The 27,577-nt window shown below is 47.9% G+C and overlaps 1 protein-coding gene across 2 annotated transcripts; it reads left to right on the forward strand.

The window, feature by feature from the left end:
• Positions 1-1,011: 1,011 nt before the first annotated feature.
• GUSB (glucuronidase beta) lies at positions 1,012-26,945 on the forward strand. Of its 2 annotated transcripts, none has more exons than XM_056137650.1 (13): positions 1,012-1,252; positions 2,036-2,221; positions 2,454-2,635; positions 2,773-2,915; positions 3,508-3,695; positions 4,014-4,166; positions 4,311-4,489; positions 4,573-4,719; positions 7,112-7,196; positions 8,954-9,130; positions 18,205-18,340; positions 19,523-19,634; positions 26,209-26,945. In XM_056137650.1, the coding sequence occupies exons 1-13, from the start codon at positions 1,049-1,051 to the stop codon at positions 26,297-26,299; spliced, it is 1,983 nt and encodes a 660-aa protein (XP_055993625.1). In that variant the 5' UTR covers positions 1,012-1,048; the 3' UTR covers positions 26,300-26,945. The 2 variants fall into 2 exon arrangements, with proteins under 2 accessions (XP_055993625.1, XP_055993627.1); XM_056137652.1 differs by having other exon boundaries at positions 26,217-26,945.
• Positions 26,946-27,577: the final 632 nt, after the last annotated feature.

Here is a 27,577-nt window from a genome sequence, read left to right on the forward strand (position 1 = left end):
CAAGTCCCCTCCCCACTATACTGTCGCTCCAGTCTGCTGCGTTAGCTCTTGAAGATGTACTTTTTACACCTTTCTCTCCCCTCACATCTTTCTAAATAAGTTTTAATAAAAACTTTGCTTCACCAAATAAAATTAAAACTAAAAAGGGGGGTGTAATGCATGAATCAATGTATGCAGGAAAATTATGGAGAATATATTTACTATTGTGGAGAGTATTCTCCATAATAACTTTCGTTATGGCTTCACTTGCCAGGGATGACCAGGAGTCCAGCCTGAGTCCCAATCCCAGGTTCTTTACTACAGAAAACATGCTGCACCCCGGCACATCCCAAGAGAACCTTTCACTTCGTCTGGAGGTGGGAAGCCCACGCAGGTGTAAACTGTGTCTGCAAAACCGTTGCAGGACTGCAAGCCAAGTCCATGGGGTGTGGCTGGACGGCGCCTGCTGCCCCTAACCTGCCCGGAACATTCTCTCCTCCGCCTACCGCCCTCAGGCGGTGCACTCAATGGTCGGTTTCCTTTCGGCTTTGAGTTGCGAAAGGAAAGTCTCCAGCCAGGCCCAGGGTGAGGGCTGTGGGCGGCCCACCCTTGGGGCAGCACAGCCCCGGGGCTTCTAGCGGGACTCCCGGTAGGGGCGGGGCGGGACGGCGCGGGTGGGGCAGTGAGCGCGCAGCGTCCCGGGGTTGGGGGAGGCCCGGGAGGCGGGGAGCCGGGCGGGGAGCCGGGTGGGAGGGTGGGGGAAGACTGGGGGGCGGGGAGCCGGGTAGGGGGTGGGTGGGGGAGGCTTGGGGGGGTGGGGAGTCGGGCGCTGGGGGGAGGCCTGGGGGCGGGGAGCCGGGTAGGGGGTGGGTGGGGGAGGCTGGGGGGTGGGGAGCCGGGAGGGGGGGAGGCCCGGGGGCGGGGGTTGGGGGGGAACCCTACTGGGGGGGCGGGGAACCGGGCGGGGGGGGTGGAGGCGCCCCGGGGTGCGCATGCGCCGCAGCGCTCAGCCCACGTGACGGCCGGGCAGCGGCGGGAGCGGCGGGCTGCTGGCGGCGGCGGCGGGAGCATGCGGGGCCCGGCGCGGTGCGCGCTGCTGGCGGCGCTGTGGTGGGGCTGCGGGCTGGCGCTGCGCGGCGGCATGCTGTACCCGCGGGAGAGCCCGTCGCGGGAGCGCAAGGAGCTGTCGGGCCTCTGGAGCTTCCGCGCCGACACGTCGGCCTGCCGGCGCCGGGGCTTGGAGCAGCAGTGGTACCGGGAGCCGCTGCGGAAGGTGCGGGGCTCGCGGCGGGACGGAGCTCGGGGCTGGGCCCGGGACGGGGCGGGCCGGCCGCCGCCCTCCCCTCCCCTTCGGGCGCTGGGCGTGGGGCTGGCCCCCCCCATCCGGCTCCCCCACTGTCACATCCTCTTTTTTCAGCGGTCTTGGCACCGGGCGGGAGAGGGGAGCGGGAAGGGAGTGGGGGGCGGCGGGGGCGGGGGTCCGGGCCACACCCAGTCGTCCCCCAGGGCCGAGGCGGGAGCGACTTCCCCTTTGCTCCCGCGCTTCTGCCAGCTTTGGGCCAGCCGGGGTCCGAGCGCGTCCGCCCCGGGCACACCCCCCGCCACCCCGAGGAAGGACTTGCCGCTCCCGCAAGCCCTTTGAGCACCCAGGCACGCAGCCCTCTCCAGCCCGAGGGTGCTTTTAAGGCCCGCCGGCGTCTGGGCTGCTCCTTGGGGAAACCCGCGCTCCGCCAGGGTCACTGACCCCGGGCTTCGGGCAGCTCCGGGGAAGCCGCGCGCGCGCTCTGCCTGGTCCCCAAAGTGCTGCCCGCAGCTTCCTGGGTGTCCTGTTGATTGGTTGGGTGTCTGGTGGCTCCTGAGTGGGGCTGTGAGAAGTGAATGAGCTCTTTTAAAGGCACCGGTCAATTGTTGGCAAGGACGAAGGTGGGGTGACCTGGGATTCCAGGGTCTTGGGGAAGTCATGTGGTCCCAACTTCTTCCTGTTGGCTAGGAGCTGGAACCGGTCTGAGATTCCTGCATGGTCTCGACCTGACCTCTTTGTCCCCCCACCCCCCAGTCTGGCCCCACCTTGGACATGCCGGTACCGTCCAGCTTCAACGACGTGGGCCAGGACATTCGGCTGCGAGGCTTTGTTGGCTGGGTGTGGTATGAGCGGGAGGTGATCCTGCCCCAGCGGTGGACCCAGGACCTGGGCACGAGAGTGGTGCTGAGGATTGGCAGTGCCCACTACTACGCCATTGTGGTCAGTGCAGTGGGCGTGGGCAGGTCAAGTGGGCAGGAGTAGCTGCAGAGCATGCAGGGGGCCCCTTGGAGGCGGGGAGGGGAGGGGAGAGGGACACTTGCTGCACACTGGGGTCTGTGCCCTGGCAGACCCTGGTCCACGGGAGCCCATTTCCCCTTCAGGCTGGGGAGGGGGGCTGACAGGGGGCCTTCCACTTCTACATACTTAGAACTCCAAATCGCTGTGTCTTTAGTGGGTGAATGGGGTCCATGTGGCAGAGCACGAGGGTGGCCATCTCCCCTTCGAGGCAGACATCAGCAAGTTGGTCCAGAGTGGGCCGCTGTCCTTCTGCCGGATCACCATCGCCATCAACAACACGCTCACTCCCCACACCCTGCCGCCCGGGACCATCCTCTTCCAGGGGGACACCTCCAAGTGAGCGGCTCCCTGTCCCCTCCCTTCCAGCCCCCTCGCCCCCACAGCCTTCCCTCTGGGGGCAGGGCCTTGGCAGGGGGTCACGGGGCGAAGGACCCAGCTCGTGGTCCCAGTTGGTCACTGACCTCACGCCGTAGGTACCCGAAGGGTTACTTTGTCCAGAAGACAAACTTTGACTTTTTCAACTACGCGGGACTGCACCGGCCAGTCCTCCTCTACACCACACCTGCCGCCTACATCGATGATATCACCGTCACCACTGACGTGGAACAAGACACTGGTGAGAGCCGCTGCACAGCCGGACCCCCAGCCCAGGGAGATGCTCTCCCAGCCTCTCCTCCCCACCTCAGGCTCTGTTCAGCTAAGGGAAGCGCCAAAGGCTGGGTAAACCCTTTCAGAACAGGCTTGAGCCTTGCCTGTTCCCCCTGCCCCATATATCACATGAACTCCTAAAGTGCTGTAGGAGGTCTCATCTGGTGTGACTGATTTTTTTCCCCCCTTTTTTGGTCACATCCGGCAATGCTCAGGGGTTACTAGTGGCTCTGCACTTATGAATTACTCCTGGTGGTACCAGGGGGGACCATATGGGATGCTGGGAATCGAACCTGTGTCGGCCACGTGCTGGGCAAATGCCCTACCTGCTGTGCTATTGCTCCAGCCCCTGGTGTGACTGATTTAATGAGAAGAGCATGAGAAGTGGGGCCTGCTGAGGGTCGTGCAGCTCGCCCGTGGCCCTTCTGCTCTGGGTGGTCACTGCATCTCCCCTTGATGCTGCTGAGGAGCTGCTTGCTGGGTAACTGCTGCCACCAGTATGGCCGGGTCTGGGCTGGCCCCCTCCGTTCTTCTCACCCAGTGTCTCTTGTCTTCCGCAGGGCTGGTGAACTACCAGATTTTTGTCCAGGGCAGTGATCGCTACCAGCTGGAAGTGCTTCTTCTGGATGAGGACGGCAGAGTCGTGGCGCAGGGCGAGGGAGGCCAGGGACAGCTGCGGGTGCCCGCTGCCCACCTCTGGTGGCCGTACCTGATGCACGAGCACCCCGCCTACCTGTACTCCTTGGAGGTGAGGGGCGTCTGGCTGGGCGCCAGGAGCTCCTGTCTCCATCCAGCAGGGTTGCGGGGACGGGGACAGACTGCCACAGTTCTTTGAGTTCACTCATGAGTGGAGGGGTGGAAGGCCGCCTGATTCCTCGAACCCTCTGCGGAAGAACCGAGGCAGGCCAGTTTTGAAGCCCGTGGCCCTTGGCAGGAGTAGGAGGAAGGCTTTCCTGGCAGAGAGCGGGACCTGTCGAGGCTGCGTCACAGCTTGCAGTGGGTGGGCTGCCGCAAACGGTGGTGGGGGCAGCTGGCCAGCTAGCCTGTCCGTGCTTGGTGCTTGCAGGTGAGGCTGAGCGCAGAGACGGCCGATGGGCCCGTGTCTGACTTCTATACCCTCCCCGTGGGGATTCGAACCGTGGGAGTCACAGCCAGCCAGTTCCTCATCAACCGGACGCCTTTCTACTTCCACGGGGTCAACAAGCACGAGGACGCAGATGTAAGTTGGGGCGCCTGGGTCCCGGTGGCCGCTCCGAGCCGACTCTCTGGAACCTCCTCGGCTCACCGCGCAGACGCTCCGGGATGTGTCTCCCAGGCAGCACACCAGAGAAGGGGGCTGCCGTGCTCTGCTCTGCCACCCTAGGTCCGCGGGAAGGGCTTCGACTGGCCCCTGCTGGTGAAGGACTTCAACCTGCTCCGCTGGCTCGGGGCCAATGCCTTCCGCACCAGCCACTACCCCTACGCAGAGGAGGTGCTGCAGCTCTGTGACCGCTACGGGATCGTGGTCATCGACGAGAGTCCCGGCGTGGGCATCGTGCTGAAGTGAGTGCCCGCTGCCCGCGTGCTTCAGCTGTTCTTCCGGTCGACCCTGACCGGCTCCTTTTTTCCCCCTCCTCGTCCTGCAGGGAGAGTTTCAGCAATGAGTCTCTACAGCACCACCTGGAGGTGATGGATGAGCTGGTCCGCCGGGACAAGAACCACCCGGCAGTGGTGATGTGGTCCGTGGCTAACGAGCCTGCCTCCTACCTGCCGCCTGCTGGCCACTACTTCAAGTCAGTGCCCCCACGCCCCTGGGCTGGGTCAGCTTGGGGGTGAGGAGTCTGTCCCGGTGCTGGCAGCCGTGGGAGAGCCAACGTTGGCGGGGCAAGGGTTGCTCTGAGCATCAGCCCCTCTGCTGGCCCGGGCTTGAGGATGACCCACACCTGGTCATTGAGGTTGAGGGGACCAACTCTCGAACTCACAGCTCAGTGTTACTCCACAGTAATGCTGAGCACCAGTATTTCCTTTCACTCTGGAAATGAAATCCAGAGGCAACCATTTTTGTATGTGTGACTTCAGCGATTCAGGGGAGTCACTGACAAAGTCCACACAGGTGTGAAGGCAGGAAGCACAGCTAGGACGCAGAGGGAGGAGGGACTGCATGACTGGCTGCCAGCATTTAATTCTGTCCGAAATGATGAACTTTTTTTCCCTTTTCTGGGTCACACCCAGTGATGCACAGGTGTTACTCCTGGTTCTTCACTCAGGAACTACCCCTGGCGGTGCTCAGGGGACCATATGGGATGCTGGGAGTCGAACCCGGGTCGGCCGCATGCAAGGCAAACACCCTACCCGCTGTGCTATCACTCCAGCCCCTTTTTTCTTTTTCCTTTTTTTTTTTTTTCGAAATGGTGAACTTCTAAGTAACGTTTCAAACCCAACTAAATATGTCCCCCCTCCTGGAATATGTCCTGCATGTAACACTGTAGGGGGAAAAAGTGCTTTGTGATGTTTAACTTGATCTGTACAGTGAAGTTATGCCACCTTGACTTGGAATGATATAGACAGGATTTTTGATGGCCGGCATGTCCTAACTGTCCCCGAGTTACCTTGTTGGGCAAACCAGGCCATCTGAAGTCATCACATCAGTGCAGACACCTTCTCTCTCTTCCACTCGGCATTCCAGGAGACAGCCACACTCCTTAGAAGATTGCCTTCCAGAAACGGGAGGTTCCCCTTCTCTGAGGCAGACCAGACCCGGGGGTGTTTCTTGGTTCCTTCTCTTACAGAGGGGATTGGATTGTTTACTTACTGCAGAGGTCACTTCCCCTAAGTTATGGAGTGTTTGGAGCTGACCAAGGAGGGAAGGTTCTGAAGTGAGGACCAGCCTGGACAGTGGATAACTCCACACAGACCCCAGTGTCTGGGGCTCTTGCTGGCTGGAGTTTGGCTGGGGCATAGAGTTTCCGCTGTGAGGCTGAGAGGAATAAAGGCTGCCAGGAGTGGGATCCTGGTACTCAGATGGGTTTTTGGCTAGGAGAGTGGATGAGGCAGATTTTGGAGCAGCAGGATGGATGGAGAGGGGTGGGCTGAGCTGATGTGTAGTGGTGCTCAGACTGGGTTCCCGGCTGATGGGGGCCGTTGCAGAGAGGAAGTCTGGAATTGGAGGGTAAGGAACTCGGTTCTGCCATGAGGGCTCAGAGCCTTTGAATGAGCAGCGCTCACAGGGAGACTGCATAACAGAAAGGTGAACTATGATGAATCAAAAATGAGGGGATGGGGGGCTGGAGCAATAGCACAGCGGGTAGGGTGTTTGCCTTGCACATGGCTGACCCGGGTTCGATTCCCAGCATCCCATAGGGTCCCCCGAGCACCGCCAGGAGTAATTGAGTGATTTCTGAGTGCATGATCCAGGAGTAACCCCTGTGCCTCCATCGCTAGGTGTGACCCAAACAGCAAAAAAAAAAAAAAAAAACCAAACTGAGGCGGCTGCTTGGGAACGGGACTTGCTTACTTGAGGGGTTCAGCATTAACGCTGTTTCTGCAGAGAAGCTATCTCTGACTCTAATCCTGGCTGTTATTCCCCTAGAGCCCCATGCTTCCCCCTTCATAATGCTCCCACCACGTCCATCTGCATCTCTAACACTTCCCTGCAAGCCCTCTTCTCCTGAGCAACTGGGAAGCATGAACAGAGCTGCTCCAGCACCAGAGAGCCCAGCACACAGCCTGGCACACACTCCCTAACTATGTGTTAATATCCCACAGTATAGGAGGTTAGGGAGTACCTTGCAAGCAGCAATATTCGCAGTCCTAGTTGATCCTGACCACTGCCAGTGGTCATTCCTGAGCACAGAGTCAGGAATAGAACCTAAGCACTGTTAGGTGAACACCTGCTCCTAACGGAAGAAAAATAAATGATGACTCCTACCCACCTTCCTATGTTCTCATTTTCAAAAAAGAGTTTTTGTTTAGAGATTAAGAGCCCAGTTTGGGGCTGTGAAGACTTCTCTGGGATGTAGAATTTGGATAGAGAGAGGGGAACAGTTTTGGGGAGAGCGAGCTGAGGCTGGAGGAACATAACTCTACTAGAACACCTCTGAGGTCGGGAAGAGAATAGTTTGTTTTGACAGGGGGGGTGGGAGGGTGAGTCTGACAGTGCTCGTGTCTTCTGCCCTCTGCGGACAGGACGCTGATCGCCCACACCAAAGCCTTGGACCCTTCCCGGCCCGTGACCTTTGTGACCAACAGCCATTATGGAGAAGACTTGGGGGTGAGCCTCGGGGTCTCCACCCTTCTCTGCCTGTCCTCTGGTTCTAGAGCAATCTCAGACTACTTGACATGCTCCCAGACCAGCCAGACCTCCCACGAGGGTGGGTGGCACCCAGGTGTAAGATTTTCTTAGTCACCAGGCACTGGGACTTGGTGAATTCAGGAAGAATGAACAAAAAAGACTGCTTTCGTTGTTTGTTCAAACTCCACTTTTTATGAACTGTGATTTGATGTTCAGTACTTCTGCTTTAATATGCTTATGAGACAGCAGAGGCTTTGAGGGGGTTCACTGTCCTCGTTACCCAGTCTCAAACCTAACTGACCCCCAGAACCACTGAGGAAAGCTTTCGGAAAGTGTCGGTCTCTGGATCCTGAAACCGACTTAGTAGATCTACAATGGGAATCTGAGTTTGTGAGAGCTCAGAGATTTTATCACCAACCAGCCTTGGGAATCAAGTTGTAAATCACAGCAGCAAGAGAAATGCACCTTTGCTAGAGAACAGAGGGTCGGTCAAAACTCGAGAAGAAATGCCACAGAAGGGGAGACCATCTAAAGAATGGGTGAGAAGATACGATGCCAACAGGAATTGTAAACACCGTCATTTTAACAGGGTGTTCCCATGCCATCTCTGAAGAACAGCAGCTTTTTCAAAATGCACTGTAGCACTGTCCTCCTGTTGTTCATCAGTTTGCTCTAGCAGGCACCAGTAATGTCTCCATTGTGAGACTTGTTGTTACTGTTCTTGGCATATCAAATATGCCACAGAGAGCTTGCCAGGCTCTGCTGTGCGGGTGGGATACTCTCTGTAGCTTGCCGGGCTCTCCGAGAGGACCGGAGGAATCAGATCCGGGTCAGCCGCGTGCAAGGCAAACACCCTACCTGCTGTGCTGTCCCTCCAGTTCAAAATGCAAAGACTGGTAAAACAGCAGTGTGAGTGAAAGTGAAGTCACGCCCAAGCCTGAGGGCTTCCTCTCTGTTCTGCCCTCAGGTGGACCCAGAGCTCTGCCTGGGCTTTGAGGTTTCAGGTAGACCTGGTGGGATGAGAATGGTGTGTCTTCCACTTCTGCCAGCATCTTTCTGTTGCCATGGGCCTGTGCTCACTCGGGAAAGATGGTCCCTGCCAGGTTTTGGAGGTGGCATTTATTCTGGTGCCCTGACAGAAAGCTGAACGAGCCTTTGCTGCTCAGATCTGAGCTCACCTTGTTTAAGCCAGTGTTTAAGCCCAGTCCTGAAGGGTGCTGGTCTGCAGGTGCAAAGTGGTGGCAAACTACTTGTTTAGACTCTAGGTGGTCTCAAGCCACATCCCAGCTACCCTCTGAGGAGCGGCTTTTGGTAACACTTTATGACCTACAGTGTCACCTCTTCCTTCCGAAGGAGAAAAACTATTCCTCAGCTGAGAACAGCTCCCCAGGGCTACGTAAGGGAAGACCGGTGACAGGAGTGCTCCCGAAGAGGTCCACAGCGCAGTTGGGATGCTCCCTGGGTTTCCACTGAGGTTACTCTTTCTCTGGGCTTTTACTCCTGGAAGTGCTGGCAGTGCTCAGGGGACCCTATGGGATGCTTGGAATCGAACCCCCGTGGGCTGTGTGCAAGGCAAATGCTCTACCCGCTGTGCTATCGTTCCAGCCCCTCAAGTCACTTCTTGACAGTTCCCTACACATGTGAGCATCTAAATCATGTTTGCATCCCTCTCAGTTTCATGCCAGAAGAAACTGATGACATGTTTTGGTGAACAAGTTTTATCATCTTTGTCCTAGGCCCCGTTTGTGGACGTTATATGTGTGAATAGTTACTACTCCTGGTATCACGACTTCGGGCACTTGGAAGTGATACAGCTGCAGCTGGCATCCGAATTTGAGAACTGGTATAAGACCTATCAGAAACCAATTATTCAGAGCGAGTATGGAGCAGAAAGCATTGCAGGGCTTCACCAAGTAAGTGCTGTGGAACGTTGGTTTTTGGTTTCTTTTTTTTTTCTTCTTTTTTTTTTTTTTTTGCTTTTTGGGTCACACCTGGCAGTGCTCAGGGGTTATTATTCCTGGCTCTGAATTCAGGAATTATTCCTGGCAGTACTCAGTTGGGGGGACCATATGGGGTGCCGGAGATTGAACCCAGGTTGGCTGCGTGTAAGGCAAAACGCCCTCCCCGCTGTACTATGGCTCTGGCCCTGTGCTGTGGAACTTCATTTGCTTCTTAGTGATGTCACTCATTGACCCCAGACATGCCCCTGTTCCCCCATCCCTCACTTGTTCTGATGAGTGTCCCCCGTGTCTAACTGCCCACAGTTCACTCTGGCTTCCGCCTCATTGATGTGGTCCTTAGAGCAGCCGCCCTGAAATCCACACTCTGCATGGCACTGGCCACCCTGGCTGCTGCGACTGTCACCTCCTGTGCTGTCTGCCCTCCCCCCCTGCATCTTCCTTTCCTTACACTGGCCTCTTCACTGTGGTCACTGACTCATTCCCCTGGAGCCCCACAGTCACCAGCTGGTGGATGTGCCCTCAATTAACTCCCTCTACTCATCTCCATGGGCTGGAGTGATAGCACAGCGGTAGGGCGTTTGCCTTGCACGCAGCCAACATGGCCGACCCAAATTCGATTCCTCCGCCCCTCTCAGAGAGCCTGGCAAGCTACCGAGAGTATCTAGCCCGCACGGCAGAGCCTGGCAAGCTACCCGTGACATATTCTATATGCCAAACACAGTAACAACAAAGTCTCCAATGGGGATGTTACTGGGCCCACTTGAGCAAATCGATGAACAATGGGAACACAGTGACCAGTGACAGTGACTCATCTCCATCTCAGCTTTGCTCATGGGACACTCACCCTTTGGCGCTTCTGACTGACTCGGCTCCAGGAGGAAGGCTGAGTTCCTTTTTTTTTTTTTTTTTAATTTTTCTTAGAGAAACACCACGAGGTAACAGTTGTAGACTTACAAATTTTTGTGCTTGGGTTTCAGTAAACCATGCTCGAGTACCCGTCCCTCCACCAGTGCCCATTCTCCACCACCAATGACCAGCGTCCCTCCCAACCCCCCATCCCACTGCGCCCTCTGCGGTAGAGCATTCCCGTTTATTCTCTCTCCTTTTGGGTGCAGTGGTTTGCAAAAGAGGCATTGAGTGGCAATCATGTTTGGTCTATAGTCTACTTTCAGCATGCATCTTCCATCCTGGGAGGATCCTCCCAACACCCTTTATTTGGTGCTCCCTTCTCTATCTGGGCTAGGAAGGCTGAGTTCTGCTGACTGCTGTGTGTCCCCCCTTCCCCCCTTGTTCTGGAGGGTCACCACACAGGCAGTTGCTAACCAGTAGCCAAGAGGTTGTGTGGTATCTTGGAGTGGGCTGTCATTACTATTACATAGGCCCTTTTCCCCTCATACGCTGTTTTGTGGGCATTTTCTTGTGGATTTTCTTAATTCCCCTGACTCCCCCCCCCTCTTTTTTTTTTTTTTTGCTTTTTGGGTCATACCCAGCGATGTACAGGGGTTACTCCTGGCTTTTCAGGCAGGAATTATTCCTGGCGGTGCTCGGGGGACCATATGGGATGCTGGGTATTGAACCTGGGTCAGCCTCATACAAGGCAAACACCCTACCCGCTGTGCTATCAATAGCTCCAGCCCCCTGGCTCCCTGTTTCATTCCCTGCCTCTCGCCTTATGTCAGTGGCTATGCAGTGACCAGGGCCCTGCACCTACTCTTGGTGTGGTGCTCACTGAGGTCGCTTGCTTTAGTTGTGCTTCCACACACCTGGCAGTGCTGAGGTGAGAGTTGGCTCTGGCGCCGGGCATCAGAAACCAAGTGTCATACTGCGTGCCTGAGACACTGGGGGGGCAAACTCTCGCGTCCACACGGAGCTGTCTCCTGATCCTTTTGTGGGGGTTTTAATCACAACTCGCCCCCCCACGTCCATCCAGCCATGTGGTCCTTGGCTGTTAGAATACTGCAGTTCCCCACTGACACAGTCTATTAGTCTGCTACTCCCTGTGTGTTTAACAGCTTCCCACAATGAACTATATTACTCTGCTTGAGTTTTAAAATTCTCTCTTTGGTGGCCACACAGGAGATACTTACTCAAGAGGCCTATGAGGGCCCCTTTATACATTTTTCGTTTTTTTTTTTGGGTGGGGGGGAACCCCTGACAGTGCTCAGGGCCTACTTCTGGTAGATTCAGGGGGCCATATGGGATGCTTGGGATCAAACCAGGGTTGGCCGTGTGTAAGGCAAACAGCCTATTCGCTGTACTGTTGTTCTGGCCCCCTTTGTACATTTTTTTGGGTGAACTGTGCCAGTGGGTCATTTTCTTTTTCTTTTCTTTTCTTTATTTACTTTTTGCTTTTTGGGTTTTTGTTTTTTTTGCTCTTTGGGTCACACCCGGCGTTGCAAAGGGGTTACTCCTGGCTCTGCACTCAGGAATTACCCCTGGCGGTGCTCGGGGGACCATATGGGATGCTGGGAATCCAACCCGGGTTGGCCATGTGCAAGGTAAACGCCCTACCCACTGTGCTATCGTTCCAGCCCCAGTGGATCATTTCAAGGCCTGACAATGCAATACTGCCTGGGCCCTCCAGAGCTGGACATTCCTTGGGGCACTCTGGTAGGCTTGGGCCTACGAGGGCTGCACCGCACAATATGGGATACTGTTTGGTGCCAGGCAATGAACTGGGGCCATCTGCATGCAAAGCATGCCCCTTAAACCTCTGTTTATCTTTCGACCCTAGATTACTGTTGACACCATTAACTCCACCTTTCTTACTCAAAATGACACTTTCACAGGCTGGTGGAATCAGGGGAAATAGCTCATGAAGACAGTATTTAAATAGATTCTTCCCCTCTGTAAAGGTAACCATTATCTTTTTTTCTTTCCTTACCATTCTTATTGATGTACCGATATGTACACTATTGTTAAGTAACTTTTCATGCACACATCATTCCGGCATCACGCCTCTCACCAGAGAGCCCCCTCCCTACCTTCAGTCAGTGCCCACGGCCCTCCCGCCTTACCCCCTCCACACAAGCTCAGTTCTGTAGACTGAATCTCCGAACCTCACAAGTGGCCACTTGCTGTTCCCTTCCTGTTTCTTTATTTCCCCATATGAGACTTTATTTTTACATTGTGGAAGTGTTAATACCTATACACTTCCAGAGCTTCACAACTAAACTTCCTGAAACTCCACAAAATTGTAAATGTAATTTTTTTCAAAACCTGTATCTTTTTCTTTTTTACATGTATAAGTTAAAAAAATTAATCATAGGGAACCAGAGCGTCCCTTGCATGCGGGTGACTCGGTCAACCCCAGTACCACATCTGGTCCCCTGAGCTCCTGAGTGCAGATCCAGGAGTAAGCCCTGAGCACCTCCAGTGTGGCCTTTCCCCCCCAAAAATAATATGAATTACATGCTAACATATTTTAAATATATGAATCAGTAAGAATCAGAGTAGACCCTTCACGCCCTACCGAGGCCACCAGTTGCCCCCCACGAGCGGCTCTCCAGCACGGCCACGACTCCAGAACACAGAAACCAATTTCTTAACTATCTGACTTTCAGTAGAAATACTTCCAGGGTCAATAGGTAAAATAGCAGAAATCCAAAACCAACATTTAATTCTTGAACCCAGCTGTAGAAAGCAAATCACTTCACAATGCTTTTTCAGCATGTCTGATTTGGGGGGGGGAAACTCTAAATAATAGTGGTGAATCTTTTATTGAAACAATCTAATCAAAGCGGATAGAGTGTTAACTAGAATTCATCTGCCTCACAGGGACGGGGAGGGGTGGGGGGTGGGGTTTTATTGGGGTTCTTCATGGGAAAAAATAAGTATTGGTAAAGGGAAATGTGTTTGATATTTGCATGACTGAGACATAAACCTGAAAGCTTTGTAACCTTTCCCACAGTGATTCAATAAAAAAAAAAAAAAAAAAAGAATCAGAGTAGAATTCAAAAATTGTTTTTACTTTTTTATTGAATCACGGTGAGATAGACTGTTACAAAGCTGTTCATGATTGAATTTCAGTTATACAGTGTTCCAACACCCATCCCTCCACCAGAGTACATTTCCCAGCACCAATGTCCCCAGGTTCCCTCCCATCACCCCCCACTCCCCACCTCCTCTATGGCAGGCACTTCTCTCTCTCTTCTCTCTCTCTCTCTCTCTCTCTCTCTCTCCCCCCTCCCCCTTTCTCCCTCCCTCTCTCCCTCCCTCCTTCCTTTTGGATATTGTAGTTTGCAATATTGATACTGAAAGGTTATCAAGAATATCCCTTTAAACCCTCAGATCTTGTTCAGTGTGATCATTCCCTGTTATTGTCTTACTGGTCTCTTTTCTATCTTACCTGCCCTCCGCCCCACACACACTTTAGAATTAAATTTTTAAGGGAAAATATGTATAGGCCTATAAAGTATAACTATGTTTTCTTTCTTTTTTTCTTTTTTGGGTCACACCTGGCAATGCACGGAGGTTATTCCTGGCTCTGTACTCAGGAATTACTCCTGGTGGTGCTTGGGGGACCATGTCGGATGCTGGGAATTGAACCCAGGTCGGCGCATGCAATGCAGATGCCCTGCCCGCTGTGCTGTTGCTCCAGCCCATAACTGTGTTTTATTCTAAAAAGGAAATACTGGCTTATGCCAGAAAATATTACAGAAAATGCTTAAGTATCTGCATTAAGTATGTGAAAAGATTGTGGTAAAAATTTCGTAGATGCAAAAAAATCACCTGAATAGACATAGCAGCATCAATATAAATGAAACATTTGATTCCTGAAAAAGTATAAGACTCTTAGCAAGCTTGGAATAAACAGACCTGTCTTATCTGGTAGAAGACAGCCACAAGTACCATAAATTAATGCCATACTTAGTGGCAAAAAGATGAGAAGTTTGTCTTATCTTTGAAAGAAGCTTCCTTAATGCTTCTTGGAAAACTGGTTTCAAGGCTATGAATTCCCTAAGCTGTTGCCTGTCCGTGAAGCTCTGCATCTTTTTTTTTTTTTTTTTTTTTGGGTCACACCTGGCGATGCTCGGGGGACCATATGGGATGCCGGGGATTGAACGCGAGTTGGCCTGCGTTCAAAGCAAACACCCTACCTGCTGTAGCATCACTCCTGCTCTGAAGTTCTGCATCTTTCATTCAAATCAGAATGATAATCTAGCCGGATAGAGTATTCTTGGTGAGGAGTTCATTTCATTGAGTTTATTTTCTTACTCTTCTTTTGGCTGTAGTCTCATTTGATGTATTTGCTATTAATTTTATCAGCTTTTCTTCGTATATGTTCCTTTTTTTAGTCTTGCTGCATTTAATACCCTGTCTCTGTCTTTTCTCATTCTGATTTAAAATGTATCTTGGGAGTTTTTCAGTTTGCGTTTATTTTTGCTGGGCCTCTTGGATCTTGGTGCTTGCTCTTCAACTCTGGGAAATTCTTTTGTTGTTGTTTTGTTTTCTGGTCATGCGCGGTGGTGCTCATGGGATTATTCCAGGTTCTGTGCTGGCAAGGCTTCCAGGATCATATGGGGTACCCGGAACTGCCCGCATGCAAAGCAAGCTTCTTACCTGCTACACTGTTTCTCCAGCTCCAACTATGGGAAGTTCTTATATGTGATTTTTTAAATCGTGTATTAAAGCACCATGATTATTCATAGTTGAGTTTCAGACAGTGTTCTAACATTGACCCCATGGCTCTCCAGTTTCTCTCCACCAGGTGTTCCCAGGTTCCCTCCCCACCCCCTGCCCCCCCCCCCCCCCCCACGCCACCCCTGCATCTCAACAGGCACCTTTCACAGTGTGATTATTTTCAGTGTAGTTGACTCTGTGGTTTGAATATTTAGCTGTACCATTCCTTTACACTGCCATGGTACATTCCCTTGACCCCGACGTCCCCCCCTCCCCGCCACATTGCTTTCCATCTGTCTTTTCCCCCCCAGACCCTCGATTTCTTTCCTTCTCTTTCTCCCTGTACTCCAGGTTGATCTAGTCCCCCCCTCCTCCGTCTTTGTAAAAACACTGTATTCCCTCATGCAGTTATTCTGATTACCACCCTGATCACCACCCTTTGTCCTCTTTCCTCTGGCTTTATTTAATATATTATCTTCCAGTTCCACTCATGTTTCTGTGAATTGCACGGTTTCATTGTTCCCTTATAGTTGCATAGTGTTCCATTGCCACATCTGCATGACGTACTTATCTGTGGTTGGACACCTATGTCGATTCTGTATCTTAACTATTTTACTGAGCGTTGTGATGAAGAATGGGGAGTAGATACCCAAAAGTGGAATTGCTGGGTCTTGGGGCAGCTCAATTTTAAGTTTACTGAGGATTCTCCGTACTGTTTTTCCACAAGGGTTGACCTAGACAACATTATCACCAGCAGCAGATGAGAGTTCCTTTCTCACCACCTTGATTTTTTTTTTTTTTTTTTTTTTTTTTAGCGAATGGCTCTTCATCAAACTTGCCTTCTTACTCCTCAGGAACTCTGAGGTTTCTCATACTGTTCCTCTTGAACTTATCCCTCGCATATCTTTCTGGTGTGCTATCCATTTCTGAGGACATTTTCTTATTGTCTTTGTTTTCTAGAAGTTCTTGCCTCTCATCTTTTAAGCTCACTAATACTTTCCTCAGCTGTTACTCTACTGCTCAGACCTTGTATTACTTTTAAATATCACCTACTATACTTTTTTATTTTTTCTACTTCTGATTGTAGTTTTGACTCATAATTTATTGTGCATTGTGGACTACCCTGTACCATCCTTCTGTTGAGCTCACCCTCAACATGGTGTCACTGAAATCATTCTCTGAGTCTCTTGAGACTCATTGACAGAGCTGGTTGGTACTGGTAGAGCTTTCCATGGTATCCTTTTTACTCATTGAGCTTGGTGGCTTCTACACATCCTGTGTGCTATGCTGAGGGTGAATCTTTGTAGTTAGTGCCCGTGGAAGCCTGAGGGTTAAGCTGGGTTCTCTCCTTTCCCTGCCTATATATTCACCCAGTGTGAAGGGTGGTAAGAAGAGCAGTCTTGTGGCAGTATGCTTCAGGTATAGACTAAAGGTGCAGTAGCAAGCAGAGATTCTGAGATATGGAGGTGGGTATGCTGAGATCTGGGGGCTGGATAGCACAGCGGGTAAGGCGTTTGCCTTGCATGTGGTCAACACGGCCAATCCGAGTTTGATTCCTCCACCCTCTTGGAGAGCCCAGCAAGCTACCAAGAGTATCTCGCCCACACGGCAAAGCCTAGCAAGCTACCCGTAGCATATTTGATATGCCAAACACAGTAACAACAAGTCTCACAATGTTACTGGGCCCACTCGAGCAAAACGATGAACAATGCGAGGACAGTGACAGTGATGCTGAGATCTGAATTTTTTTTTTTTTAAATAAAGCAATCTAGTTTTGTTTTTGTTTTGCTTTTTGGGTCACACCTAGCATTGCACAAGGGTTGCTCTTGGCTCATGCACTCAGGAATTACTCCTGGTGGTGCTTGGGGGACCATATGGGATGCTGGCAATCGAACCCGGGTTGGCCGCATGCAAGGCAAACACCCTACCCGATGTACTATTGCCCCAGCCCCAAAGCAATCTAGTTTTTAATTGAATGAATCTTACTTAGAATCGATGGGAAAGAAAGGAAGTACATAGTCAAGAGAGAATATGGTTCTGAAGAGCAAGTTTTAAGAAATCTAAACCTTGCTCCTCAAGCCTGTGTCCTTCCTTGAGCATGTACTTCCTTTTTCTCTCCCTCACATTTTTCTCAGTATGCTTCAATAAAAATGTCTTGCTTCACAGGAGGAGAAAAAGGAGGAGAAATCTGAATTCTTACACTCTTTTGAAAGAATCCATGTCAGCAGTGTCTTACTAGTCCCCTTTGTTTGGTACAGGCACATCTTGGAGCTATTCTGAGTTTGGTTCTAGCACAATAAAATACTTCTTTTTGGTGGGTAGGGGAGCATACCCAGCGATGCTTATAAGTCCCTCCTGGCTCTGTGCTCACTTTTGGCAGTGATTGGCGGACCATAGGGGATGCCAAGGATTGAACCCGGGCTGGCCAAGGCAAGCACCTGACCTGCTGCAACTATACTCATTCATTTTAGGGGCTGCTCTTCAGACCCCCAAATGAATACTTAATGAAGTGAGTCAAACTTTTTGATTCCCCAGTGTACATAAAAGTTGTGGGGGCTGGAGCGCTAGCAGAGAGGGTAAGGTGTTTGCCTTGCACGTGGCCAACCCGGGTTCGATTCCCAGCATTCCATATGGTCACCCAAGCACTGCCAGGAGTAATTCCTGAGTGTAGAGCCAGGAGTAACCCCTGAGCATCTCCAGGTGTGACCCCCCCAAAAAAAGAGTTGTGTATTTACTGTAGTATGGCTAAGTGTGCAATAGCATTACATTTTTAAAAGTACATATCTTAATTTTAAAATACTTTATTGCTATAAAGGGTTAACCATCTGTACCAAGTTCTCATCTTTACTATCTTTAACTCGTAAAATAATATATATAATGATATGTAAATCATATATTATCAACAGAGTGCAGTAAGAGTATGTACCTGCATAGCCACAATGGTAGTTACAAGTTACATGTGGCTAGTAACTAGACTTGAAGTGGCATCAGTATGACTAAACACTTGAATTTAGTTTAGCTGTGTGTTGCTACAACGTACAAATACAGGATCAGTTCCCTTAAAACAAAGTAGAAAATCTACATGTTGTCCTGCCTTCCAGTTCAACTTTAGAAAAAGAACAAACATAACTGTAGCATTTTAGTACTTTACACTGGAAATGAAGCCAAAGCAGGGTTTTTGGTTTGTTTTTGTTTTTTGGCTACATCCAGTGTAGCTCCACTCCTGGCTCTGTACTCAGGAATCACTCGTGGTGGGCTCAGGGGAACATATGGGATGAGTCACACCAATTTTCAAATTACTTGCTGGCAGTTACTTAAAACTTGAGCTTTATATTATCCAAAAAAAATTTGTGTTGTTGTTAAAACTCAATTCTAGCCCCAATTCTCTTTGCCCTGAATTCTAGGATCCACCTCTGATGTTCAGTGAAGAGTACCAGAAAAGTCTGCTAGAGCAGTATCATTTGGTTCTGGATCAAAAACGTAAGGACTATGTGATTGGAGAGCTCATCTGGAATTTTGCCGATTTTATGACTGACCAGTGTAAGTGGCATTTTGTAATAGCGTTTCTAATTCTTCCAGTTTGGCCTTTCTGTTGTTCATTTGGTTTTAATAATCTGAAAATCAGTGGGGGTGGGGGAAGCTTTTTTACCTACATTAGAGAATTTTATAGGAATTCCAAAGTCATTTTACTGGGGGGGAGTGCGGGGCAGGGGGAAGAAACACCAGCTGGAAGTGTGTTACCTGAGGGCAAACTGTATGGCTTACTTGCTTCACAGTAGTATGAGGAAAAATTGGACCCCAAATTGGATTTACTTGTTACTGTTCCCAAGTAGATTCATATCCTGAAATACTTAAGACACTTCAGTTTTCTATTCACTTGTAAAAAAGAGATTAATCAAATACAGGTAAGTTTCAAAAGGTGAAGTGTTCAGAGAATATATTTGGCACTCAAATGTGACTAAATGAAGGCTCCTTCAATTAGTGTCCAAAAGAACATTTCCCACTTCTTCCAGAATACTAGTTTCTCCAAATACCATAAACTTGGGGATGATAGGAAAGGATTTGATGTTACGGAAATTACAACAAAAAGGCTAAATTGTCAGTGAAAGTTAGGATGCAAAGACGTAGAGAAATTGGACAAGAGCCTCTCTCCTACAGCAGATGAAACGAATGGCTTCTAGAAATGCCCTGGATCCGAGAATTAGCAGTTCATCTTGGGGGAGCCACCCGATTGTTTCTTTTCCTAAGTCTCGAAGTGGGGTAGCATAGGGACACTGAAGGAAGAGCTTAGTCAGTCCTGGCCTTTTGCTGATGTGGAAGAAATCACAATCTTGAACCTTCCCGTTGGGGGCTGGGCTTTCCCTCGGTAGTAGTGAGAAGCCAAGCTGGGAGCTGCCCTCACCTGGCTGACCAGCCACGCTGGGGTTGGCCTGCACACTGAACTCTGCTAGCCCGTCTAGGCAGGGGGAGTGCTCTTGAAAAGCCTCAAGCCTTTCCAAGTACATCAGCTTTTGGATTACTTTCCCTTCCAAATGAAGAACTGGAGCTGGTGTATTTTGGGAAGTTGGTAGTATTTATAACTCAACCCCATAGAGTGGCTACTTCAGAACACATTCCCTGAACTGTGTAGGACATCTCTGCTTATTAGTGTCGCACTTGGTTCCATGTTGGTTCCAATTTGGCCCACCAGAAGTCACCTGATCCTTGACTTGCTTTATTTAGCAACAACAAGAGTGTTGGGGAATAAGAAAGGAATCTTCACTCGGCAGAGAGAACCGAAAAGTGCTGCGTTCCTTCTGCGAGAGAGGTACTGGAAACTTGCCAACGAGACCAGGTATCACCTGTGAGTGACAGTGTTTGGCAATGGCCCGTTGACTTTTCCAAGCCAGCGCCCTGTTTCTGCTGCTGCTGGCCGAGCAATGCCCCGTCTCCGATAAGGGCATCAGCACAGCACACAAATGCTTTCTGGACTGTGCGGCTGGTCTGCATTTAATGTTAGAAGGGAATGTTGAGAGTTAAAAGCAAAAACAAAGCAATAAAAAACAATTTATAGTAAGGGGAGAGTTGGCTTAAAAGTGGCCATGTATAAATTAAAGGATCTCTACTGAAAGCAGTTGAAATTATCTGTGTCTGACAGACTTTTCATACACTTGTGTCTGAACTCTTGTGTAAGTCAGCATTCACACCACATGCAGTTGTTGGTTACATAGTGTGCTTCCAGAGGAACAGTTCCAGTGCTAGAGGTGTCATTTTCATGTTCAAGGTAGGCAACCTGGGCTCAGAGTAATACTTGTGGCTCTGCACTCAGGGATCACTCCTGGCTCATCTCAGGGACCATATGGGGTGCTGGGGGATCAAAACCAGGGCAGCCTTGAGTAAGGCGAGCAGCCTCACACAATACTGTTGTTGTGGACATCTCCACGAGCTGGCTCTGATCGTCTGGGCACCTTCAGTTCCTCTCTCTGAACCAACCCCCCCCCCCCCCCCCACGCACACACCCCGATCATGTCACACCCACCTAAAAGCACATGTTATGCTGGCATAACAAACAAGACTTACAAGACTTTCAAATACCAGTTTATTTCTCTTTTTGGTGAAGCAAGATAGTTTTTATTGAAACTTAATTAGAAAGATGTGAGGGGAGAGAAAAAAAGTATGTCTTGGAGAGAGAACTCAGGCTTTTCTAGAGGAAGTAAGCTAGCAAAGAAACAGACTTGAGGCTCAAGGGCATGGGCTTGAGGAACCATGGGCACCTGTTTCCACAGAATTGAGGAATAAAGGGAAAGAAGGAAAGGCGACCCCGGAAGGGAGCTCAGCCTGCCAGTTCTCCCAGGACATAGTTCCACTCTGCTGTAACCGACCTTAAGAGAAAAGAACCAATGAGTCCACTGGCCCCGCCACAAGTGATACCACTCTCCAGTGTGTTAGCAGACAAGCACTGCAGGCCTTTGAGCCTCTGAGCCAAACTAGAGCCCTCCCAGAGATGCGATTTCAAAGGGTCTGCTAGACACCACTGAGCTTGTGTTTTCTCCAAATAAAGTTGAATGTTCAGAGTATCACAAATTCTCTTTAGGGCCAGAGGGATCATACAGCGGGTATGGTGCAGCACACCAGTTTGGTGGGGGTGGGGGGTGCGCGACACACACGACACTAGTTGCCGAACATTAACAAATAGACACTCTTTCAAGTGTTTTCTAAATCAGGGATAAGGGCCATTTCTTATCGCCTCAAGTCCTTGGACAGATGACGGGAGAAGACATTCCGCTGCCCCCGCCCTGCAGCCAGCGCCCCAGTGCCGCCACACCCCACAACTCCTCTTGATTGTCCCAGCTGTCCCTGCCTCCATTCTGACCAGAAATGTTATCTCAGGTCCACAGGAACAGTTCGAAAAGGAGGTAACAAATAGTGACCCTTATGAGCAACTAACATATCAGTGTGAAATAATGATCAATTCCCAGACAGCACCTGAAAAAAAAAGTCTAAGGACAGTGCGTAGGCAGAGGAATTCACCTGCAGTGGCAGACAGGAGTCCAGCAAAATCCTCAAGCTCAACTAGAATCTTGAGCCTCAGAGAGGAGGGCATCAATCAACACTGCAATGGCAGTGGGACTCACGCTCCAGAGCATCTGAAGGAAGAACTGATTCCGAGTAGCAGAGACAAGCAAGCCACAGCTGCAGAATTCAGCGAGTGGAGAATCACATCATCAGTGACACTTAAGACATGATACTAGCCATTAACAATAGTGGAGCAGCAAGAGAAAAGGGAAACTGATGAATATAGAAAAGTGCAATTCTTGATGGATAACAGCATGAAGAATAATCTCCAAATTTATGAATACCAGGAGGTGAGGAAGAAGAAAAAGGGGGAGAATGACAGATCAATGTAATAATTCAGAACATCCCCAGTTTATGGAGGGAAACTTCTGCACAGATTCAAGAGTCCCAAAGAGCACCAAACAAAATCAACGCAAACAAATCGACACCAAGACACAGAGCAATTAAAATGGTAAAAACAAAAGTACTTCAAGAGAGAGGAAAAACCTTTAGTGCAAGAGAAATAATTATTGCAGATCTCCCATATGCAAGGGAAATAATTATTGCAGATCTCCCATGTGATATACAAGCAAGAAAGAGTGGAATGACACATTCAAAGTATCAAATAAAAAAAACCTTCCAACCTATTACTCTGCAAACCTCTCATTTAGATCTGATGGAGCTTTTTAAGAATGTTTTCAGAGAAATATGAGTCGGCAAAATCTGCAACACCTAAACCAATCCTGCAAACAATCCTGCTGAGGCCACCTAAAAAAGCAAAAGGACATTTGTGAAAAGAGCAAAATTATGCACACAATGGGAAAATAGCCCTTTATAATCTCTCTGAACACCAATGGACGAAATACTCCTATCCAAAGGCACAGAACAGCCAGATGGATCAGAAAATCTATTTATCTGCTGCTTACAGAAAACACAAACTCGTGACACAGTCTCAGAGTGAAAGGATAGAAAACAATCATACAAGCCAATGGTAGATTAAAATAAAAAAAAAACACCAATAAGACAGCCATACCAAACAGCATTCAACCCAGAGAAACTAGAGACAGATAGGGACGCTGCTTAGTGATTAAGGCAACAACGAAACAAGAAGTGTTCATACCAAAATCTATGAACCAAATTAAAGGCCAGAAAACTTTTCAAAGATTTCTGCTCACAAATCTAAATAAACGTATTGATGGAAACAATAAATGTGGAGTTTGAAAACTAGGATTAGTGGACATATACAGGGTTATGTATGAAAACTGAGTACACATTCTTCTCTAGTGCACATGGAAGGTTCTTCAGTTGGGAGGGGATAACTCAAACACATAAATTTACAAATACAGAAATCATACAGAGTACTCTCTCGGCTCACAATGCCATGAAAGGAAATTAGAAGAAAGCTTCCAAACTGGACAAGTTACTGCCAAATATCAACTGGATCAAAGAAAAATCAAGGAATAAAAAGATTTCCTGGAAATGAACATACAAGTGATCTGAATCTCTGACATATAGCAAAAGCTGTTCTAGGGGAAATTTATAGCAATGCAGGCCTACATTAAGAAAGAAAGAAGCCCAAGTCAACAATCTAAATGCACGTCAAAAATTTAGAGCAGAAACAACAAACTAAAAAAGTGGAAGGAGATAATAAAAACTAGAGCAGAAATCAGTAATATAGAAACTAAGAATGCAATACAAAGAATTGATGAAGCCAGAAGCTGGGTCTTTGACAGAATAAACAAGATAGATATGCCTCTAGACAGACTTATAGGGGAAAGGAGAGAAAATGTCCAAATAAACAGAATCAAAGAAAAGGGGACAAATCACAACAAACCCTTTAGAAATCGAAGATAATATGGGAGGTTACTATGAACTGCTGTATGCTCCTAAACTGGAACAGATTCTTAGAATCAGGTAATCTTCCAAAATTGAAAAAGGAGGAAGCAATAAGCTTGAACAAGCCAATGAAAAGCAAGGAATTATTGTAACAGAAATTAAGAATCTCTTCAAGAAAAAAAGGATCCATTCAAGATGGTTTACTGGTGAGTACTATCATTTCTTCAGAAAACTTATGCTGATATGCTTTAAACTCTTCCAAAATATTGAAGAAACAGAAATCCTAACAGTGATGTTAACATTACACTCATACATAAAGCAGATAGAAAAGAAAACTTCAGACCCAGATGAACATTAATACAAAAATCCTTAACAAAATCTTAACACACTGAATCCAACAACACATCAAAAGAATGATACATCGTTATCAAGTGGGATTCATCCCAGGAATGCAAGGATGGTTCAACATATACTAATCAATAAACAATACGCATAAAAAAAAGACAAAGCTCATATGCTATCAACTGATGCAAAGAAAGATCCAACATTCATACACTCATGATAAAAAATCTCAACAAAATGGGTTGGAAGGTTTCTCAAGATAGTAATGGCTGTAAAAAGCACACAACCACTATTTTTAGTGGGAAAAACTGAAAGCATTCCTGCTGAGGTCAGGTACAAGGCAAGTACGTCCACTGTTTTCATTTTGTTCAATATAGTATATCCAAAGTCTGAGCAACAGCAATCAGACAAAAAAGAAATCAAAGGGATCCAATCTGGAAAGAAGAAATCCAACTGTCACAATTTGCAGATGACATGGTAATATACAGAGGAGACCCTAAAGAGTCCACTAAACGTTTCTAGAAACAGTAAATCAATTCAGCAAAGTCAACAAAGGCTACAACGTCAACATACAAAAACAGTTTGCAGACACACCCACAGCCTTTGCCATGTAAACAGCCCAGCTTTCCAGCTGCAAGGCTAATCTCAGAAGAGATACTAAGCTGATGAAATTCACAAGTCCTTATCTTTGGGCTGAAAACCCTGGGGCCTCCTCAGAAGTGAGGCAGACTGAGTTCCTGCTCCACCGAGGCCCCAGATGCTGCACCCACACCCCACAGCCACCATATAAATGACCCAGCTTCACAGTATCAGAAGATACTCTGCTAACGAAACTCCCAGGTACACGGTGCAGTCTTCAGGCTGAAAACTCAGGGGTCTTCTCAGAGTCAGTGTGGGCAACCTCCTTCCATCCACCGTATTGCCAGAAACCCCCACACTCACAGCATTTCCATGAAAATGGCCTAGCTCCACAGCTTTATAATCTCAGAAGAGACAGTAGGCCAATGAAATTCACAGGAATTCCAGTCTTTGGGCTGAAAACTACAGTAGACTCAGGAGGTGGTAGGATGAGAACCATCCCAGTTCCACAGCTCCAGAAGCTCCTGGATGCAACCTCCTAAGTCCTCAACACTGACAGCCCAGTAGGAGCACAGAAAATTTTATGAGAAAGTAACATAAAACCCACTAAGTTCAATAAGCAAAAACACAAAAGGCTCAGCTAGCCTTCTACAAATAGTTCAGGAAGTCCTCAATGACTTGAATAACACCACCATGAAATATATAAGAATTTTCATCAACTTTCTTATACTGAGCCTTAAAAAAATAATTTCACCTACCATTTTGTTATAACAAGCAATATAAAATAAATTATTTTGTGCCTGCTTGGGAAGTGGCTTGGAGAATGGGTAGATAGGAAACTAGGGATAGTGGTGGAGGGAAGGTGACACTGGTGGCAGAATTGGTGTTGCAATACTGAATGCCCCAAACAACTATTATGAACAAAATTTGTGAACCACTGTGTTTAAAGTTAGAGGGAGAAAAAAAATGGGACATCGAATCAGCTTTTCTGCATGCAAAAGGTATATGGGCTAATACCAAAAGCAACTGAATGGGGAAAAAATCTCATTACATCAGATAAAAGGTTGATACCCAGGGGCTGGAGCAATAGCACAGCGGGTAGGGCGTTTGCCTTGCACGCGGCCAACCTGGGTTCTATTCCCAGGATCCCATATGGTCCCCTGAGCAATGCCAGGGATAATTCCTGAGTGCAGAGCCAGGAGTAACTCCTGTGCATTGCCGGGTGTGACCCAAAAAGCCAACAACAAAAAAGAGGTTGATACCCAGGATATATATAAGTAGCCCCAAAGATCAATAATAATGACAACAAAATCCAAAACCCCATTTAAAAAATGGGGAAAGGAAAAGAATAGATATTTCTCAGCCTATTCTTTCTCAGTTGGATGGCCAATAGGCACATGAAAAAGTGCTCAGCATCACTTATCATATAAAGGAAATCCAGGTAAAGACAACTCCAACTCACACCAGTAAGAATGGCACATAAGAAATGTGTGGGCACAATCTGTCTTGGCAGGATGTCTTTGCTGGTGGGAATGATGTTTAGTTCAACCCACCTGGAAAACAGTATAGGGAGTTCTCAGTGAACTTAAAACTGAGCTGCCATACGATCCAGGACCTCAACTGTTGGACATCTCCAGGGCAGAAAAACTCTTTCAAATGGCCATATACACACTATTATTCATTGCAGCACTACATACAATAGCTAAGATATGGAATCAGCCAAGGTGCCTTAAATGATCATGAAGATGTGGCATATAAATACACAATGGGACACTGCACTGTGCGGCTTTAAGATGCAATGAAACCATATAATTCGCTGCAACATGGATGGAACTGGAAGATATGTTAAATGAAGCAAGAAGGAAGACCGGTGATCTCCCTTCTATATGGTATTTAGAATAACTGGACAAGGGAATGTAAGGTAATAAGGAGTGGATGCCTAGATCACTCTTGACCCCAAAGTATAGGAGAACAAGGAGGAGAGAAATCAAGGTGGGGGCCAGGAGGAAACATGGGAACACTTGTGGATAGAACCTGACACTGGTGGTGGGATTGGTGTTGAAATATTATATGCCTAAAACCCGATTAATAACTTCGTACATCTTTTTTTTTTAAAGAAAGCAAGCCAAACTGTATTTCATATGGATTCATCGTTCCTGTAGATGTTACCATTTTGGAAGTCACTGGAACATTCAAGGTGATCTTTAGTAAGGCAGTAGGGAAAAACTGCATATGGTTATATTCTATTTGTTTACCAACCTTAAGCAGTCGACATGATTTTATTAATTTCTGTCAACCACATAAACATAAACCTACAGGAATTCAAGAACAAGAATCTCTAAGAACTCTGCTTCTATCTTCTGGAAGTTAGTTCACCTGTAGAAATGAAGTTAGAGGAAGTTTGCAGTAGCACTTTTCAATCACTGGTCCAGAGGTATAAAAAAGTTAACTGTTTTTTAAGACGACCAAGTTAATTTTAGCCTCTCATAATGTTTAGTACAGTATAAGAATAATGGCAGCACAACTTCCACAGGGTAACTTCTACATTTATTTTATACCAAAAAAGTTATGTGCAACAAATAAACATTCTTACATATTTACATTTGTTTTTTTTACCAGTTAGCAAAACTGTGTCCTAAATCTCTGATAAAGAATATTTCTATCTATATTAAAGGGAAAATCTGCCCAGTGAACTCAGTTTGAAATTAATTTACTCTGGAGCTTAAAGCACTAATAATAAATATTTTTGATGGAACATACTATACAGATCATACACCTAATACTTAGGCCATGCTTAATACAGTTTTATAATAAAGCATTTCATGTTTTCTGGGCCAATTTAAAAAGAGAAAAAGTTTAACCAATAAGAATGGACTCCCACCCTAACCCCTTTTGTTTTATCGAAGGGTTGTTCTCACAAGTTAGGAATCACTTAAGTGCCGCCTAAGTGTCTGAAGAAAAAATGTTTCGCCAATTCTTGTGTTTGGGGACAGAATACAAGAGGAAGGGGTTGCACATTATAGATATTGCTTGCCAAATACAAGAGTTTCTTGTTGGCCTAATACTGATTTTCACGAGAAGAGCTCCTGTCAGCACACGGAGATTGCAAGCGCTGGCACCAATCTTGGTTATGAAGGAACTGTTGAAATAACTGCACATTTGCTGGTCTAACAAATATAATGAAATACAAGTAAACTTGTCAATACATAGTTTTAATTTCACTGTAATCTTGGTCCTGTATATATACTTCGTAGATCCAAAGATCTCTTCAACCGAATTTTAGATCGAAGCCTATTTTATAAAGTCAAAATTTTTCAATATTCTTTAAAAGTAAATGGATTTAAATAGAGGCTACATATATCAAGTAAAAGTAATTTCTGGCAGACACCTGAGTTAGTTTACCAAAAGGTTACCCTCACCGACGACTAGCTGCAATGAAAAAACCAAATAAGATCCTTTCCTTTTCTCTTGGTTTCTGAGTCATTC

The sequence above is a fragment of the Sorex fumeus genome, unplaced genomic scaffold (genome assembly GCF_029834395.1).
Source record: "Sorex fumeus unplaced genomic scaffold, SorFum_2.1 ptg000126l, whole genome shotgun sequence".
In the NCBI taxonomy this organism is placed as follows: domain Eukaryota; kingdom Metazoa; phylum Chordata; class Mammalia; order Eulipotyphla; family Soricidae; genus Sorex; species Sorex fumeus.

Coding starts and splice junctions, on each gene's coding strand:
- GUSB (XM_056137650.1), top strand. CDS start 1,049: ATGCGGGGCCCGGCGCGGTGCGCGCTGCTGGCGGCGCTGTGGTGGGGC. Junction 2,636..2,772: donor TTCCAGGGGGACACCTCCAA/GTGAGCGGCTCC, acceptor CTCACGCCGTAG/GTACCCGAAGGGTTACTTTG. Junction 4,490..4,572: donor GGCGTGGGCATCGTGCTGAA/GTGAGTGCCCGC, acceptor CTCGTCCTGCAG/GGAGAGTTTCAGCAATGAGT.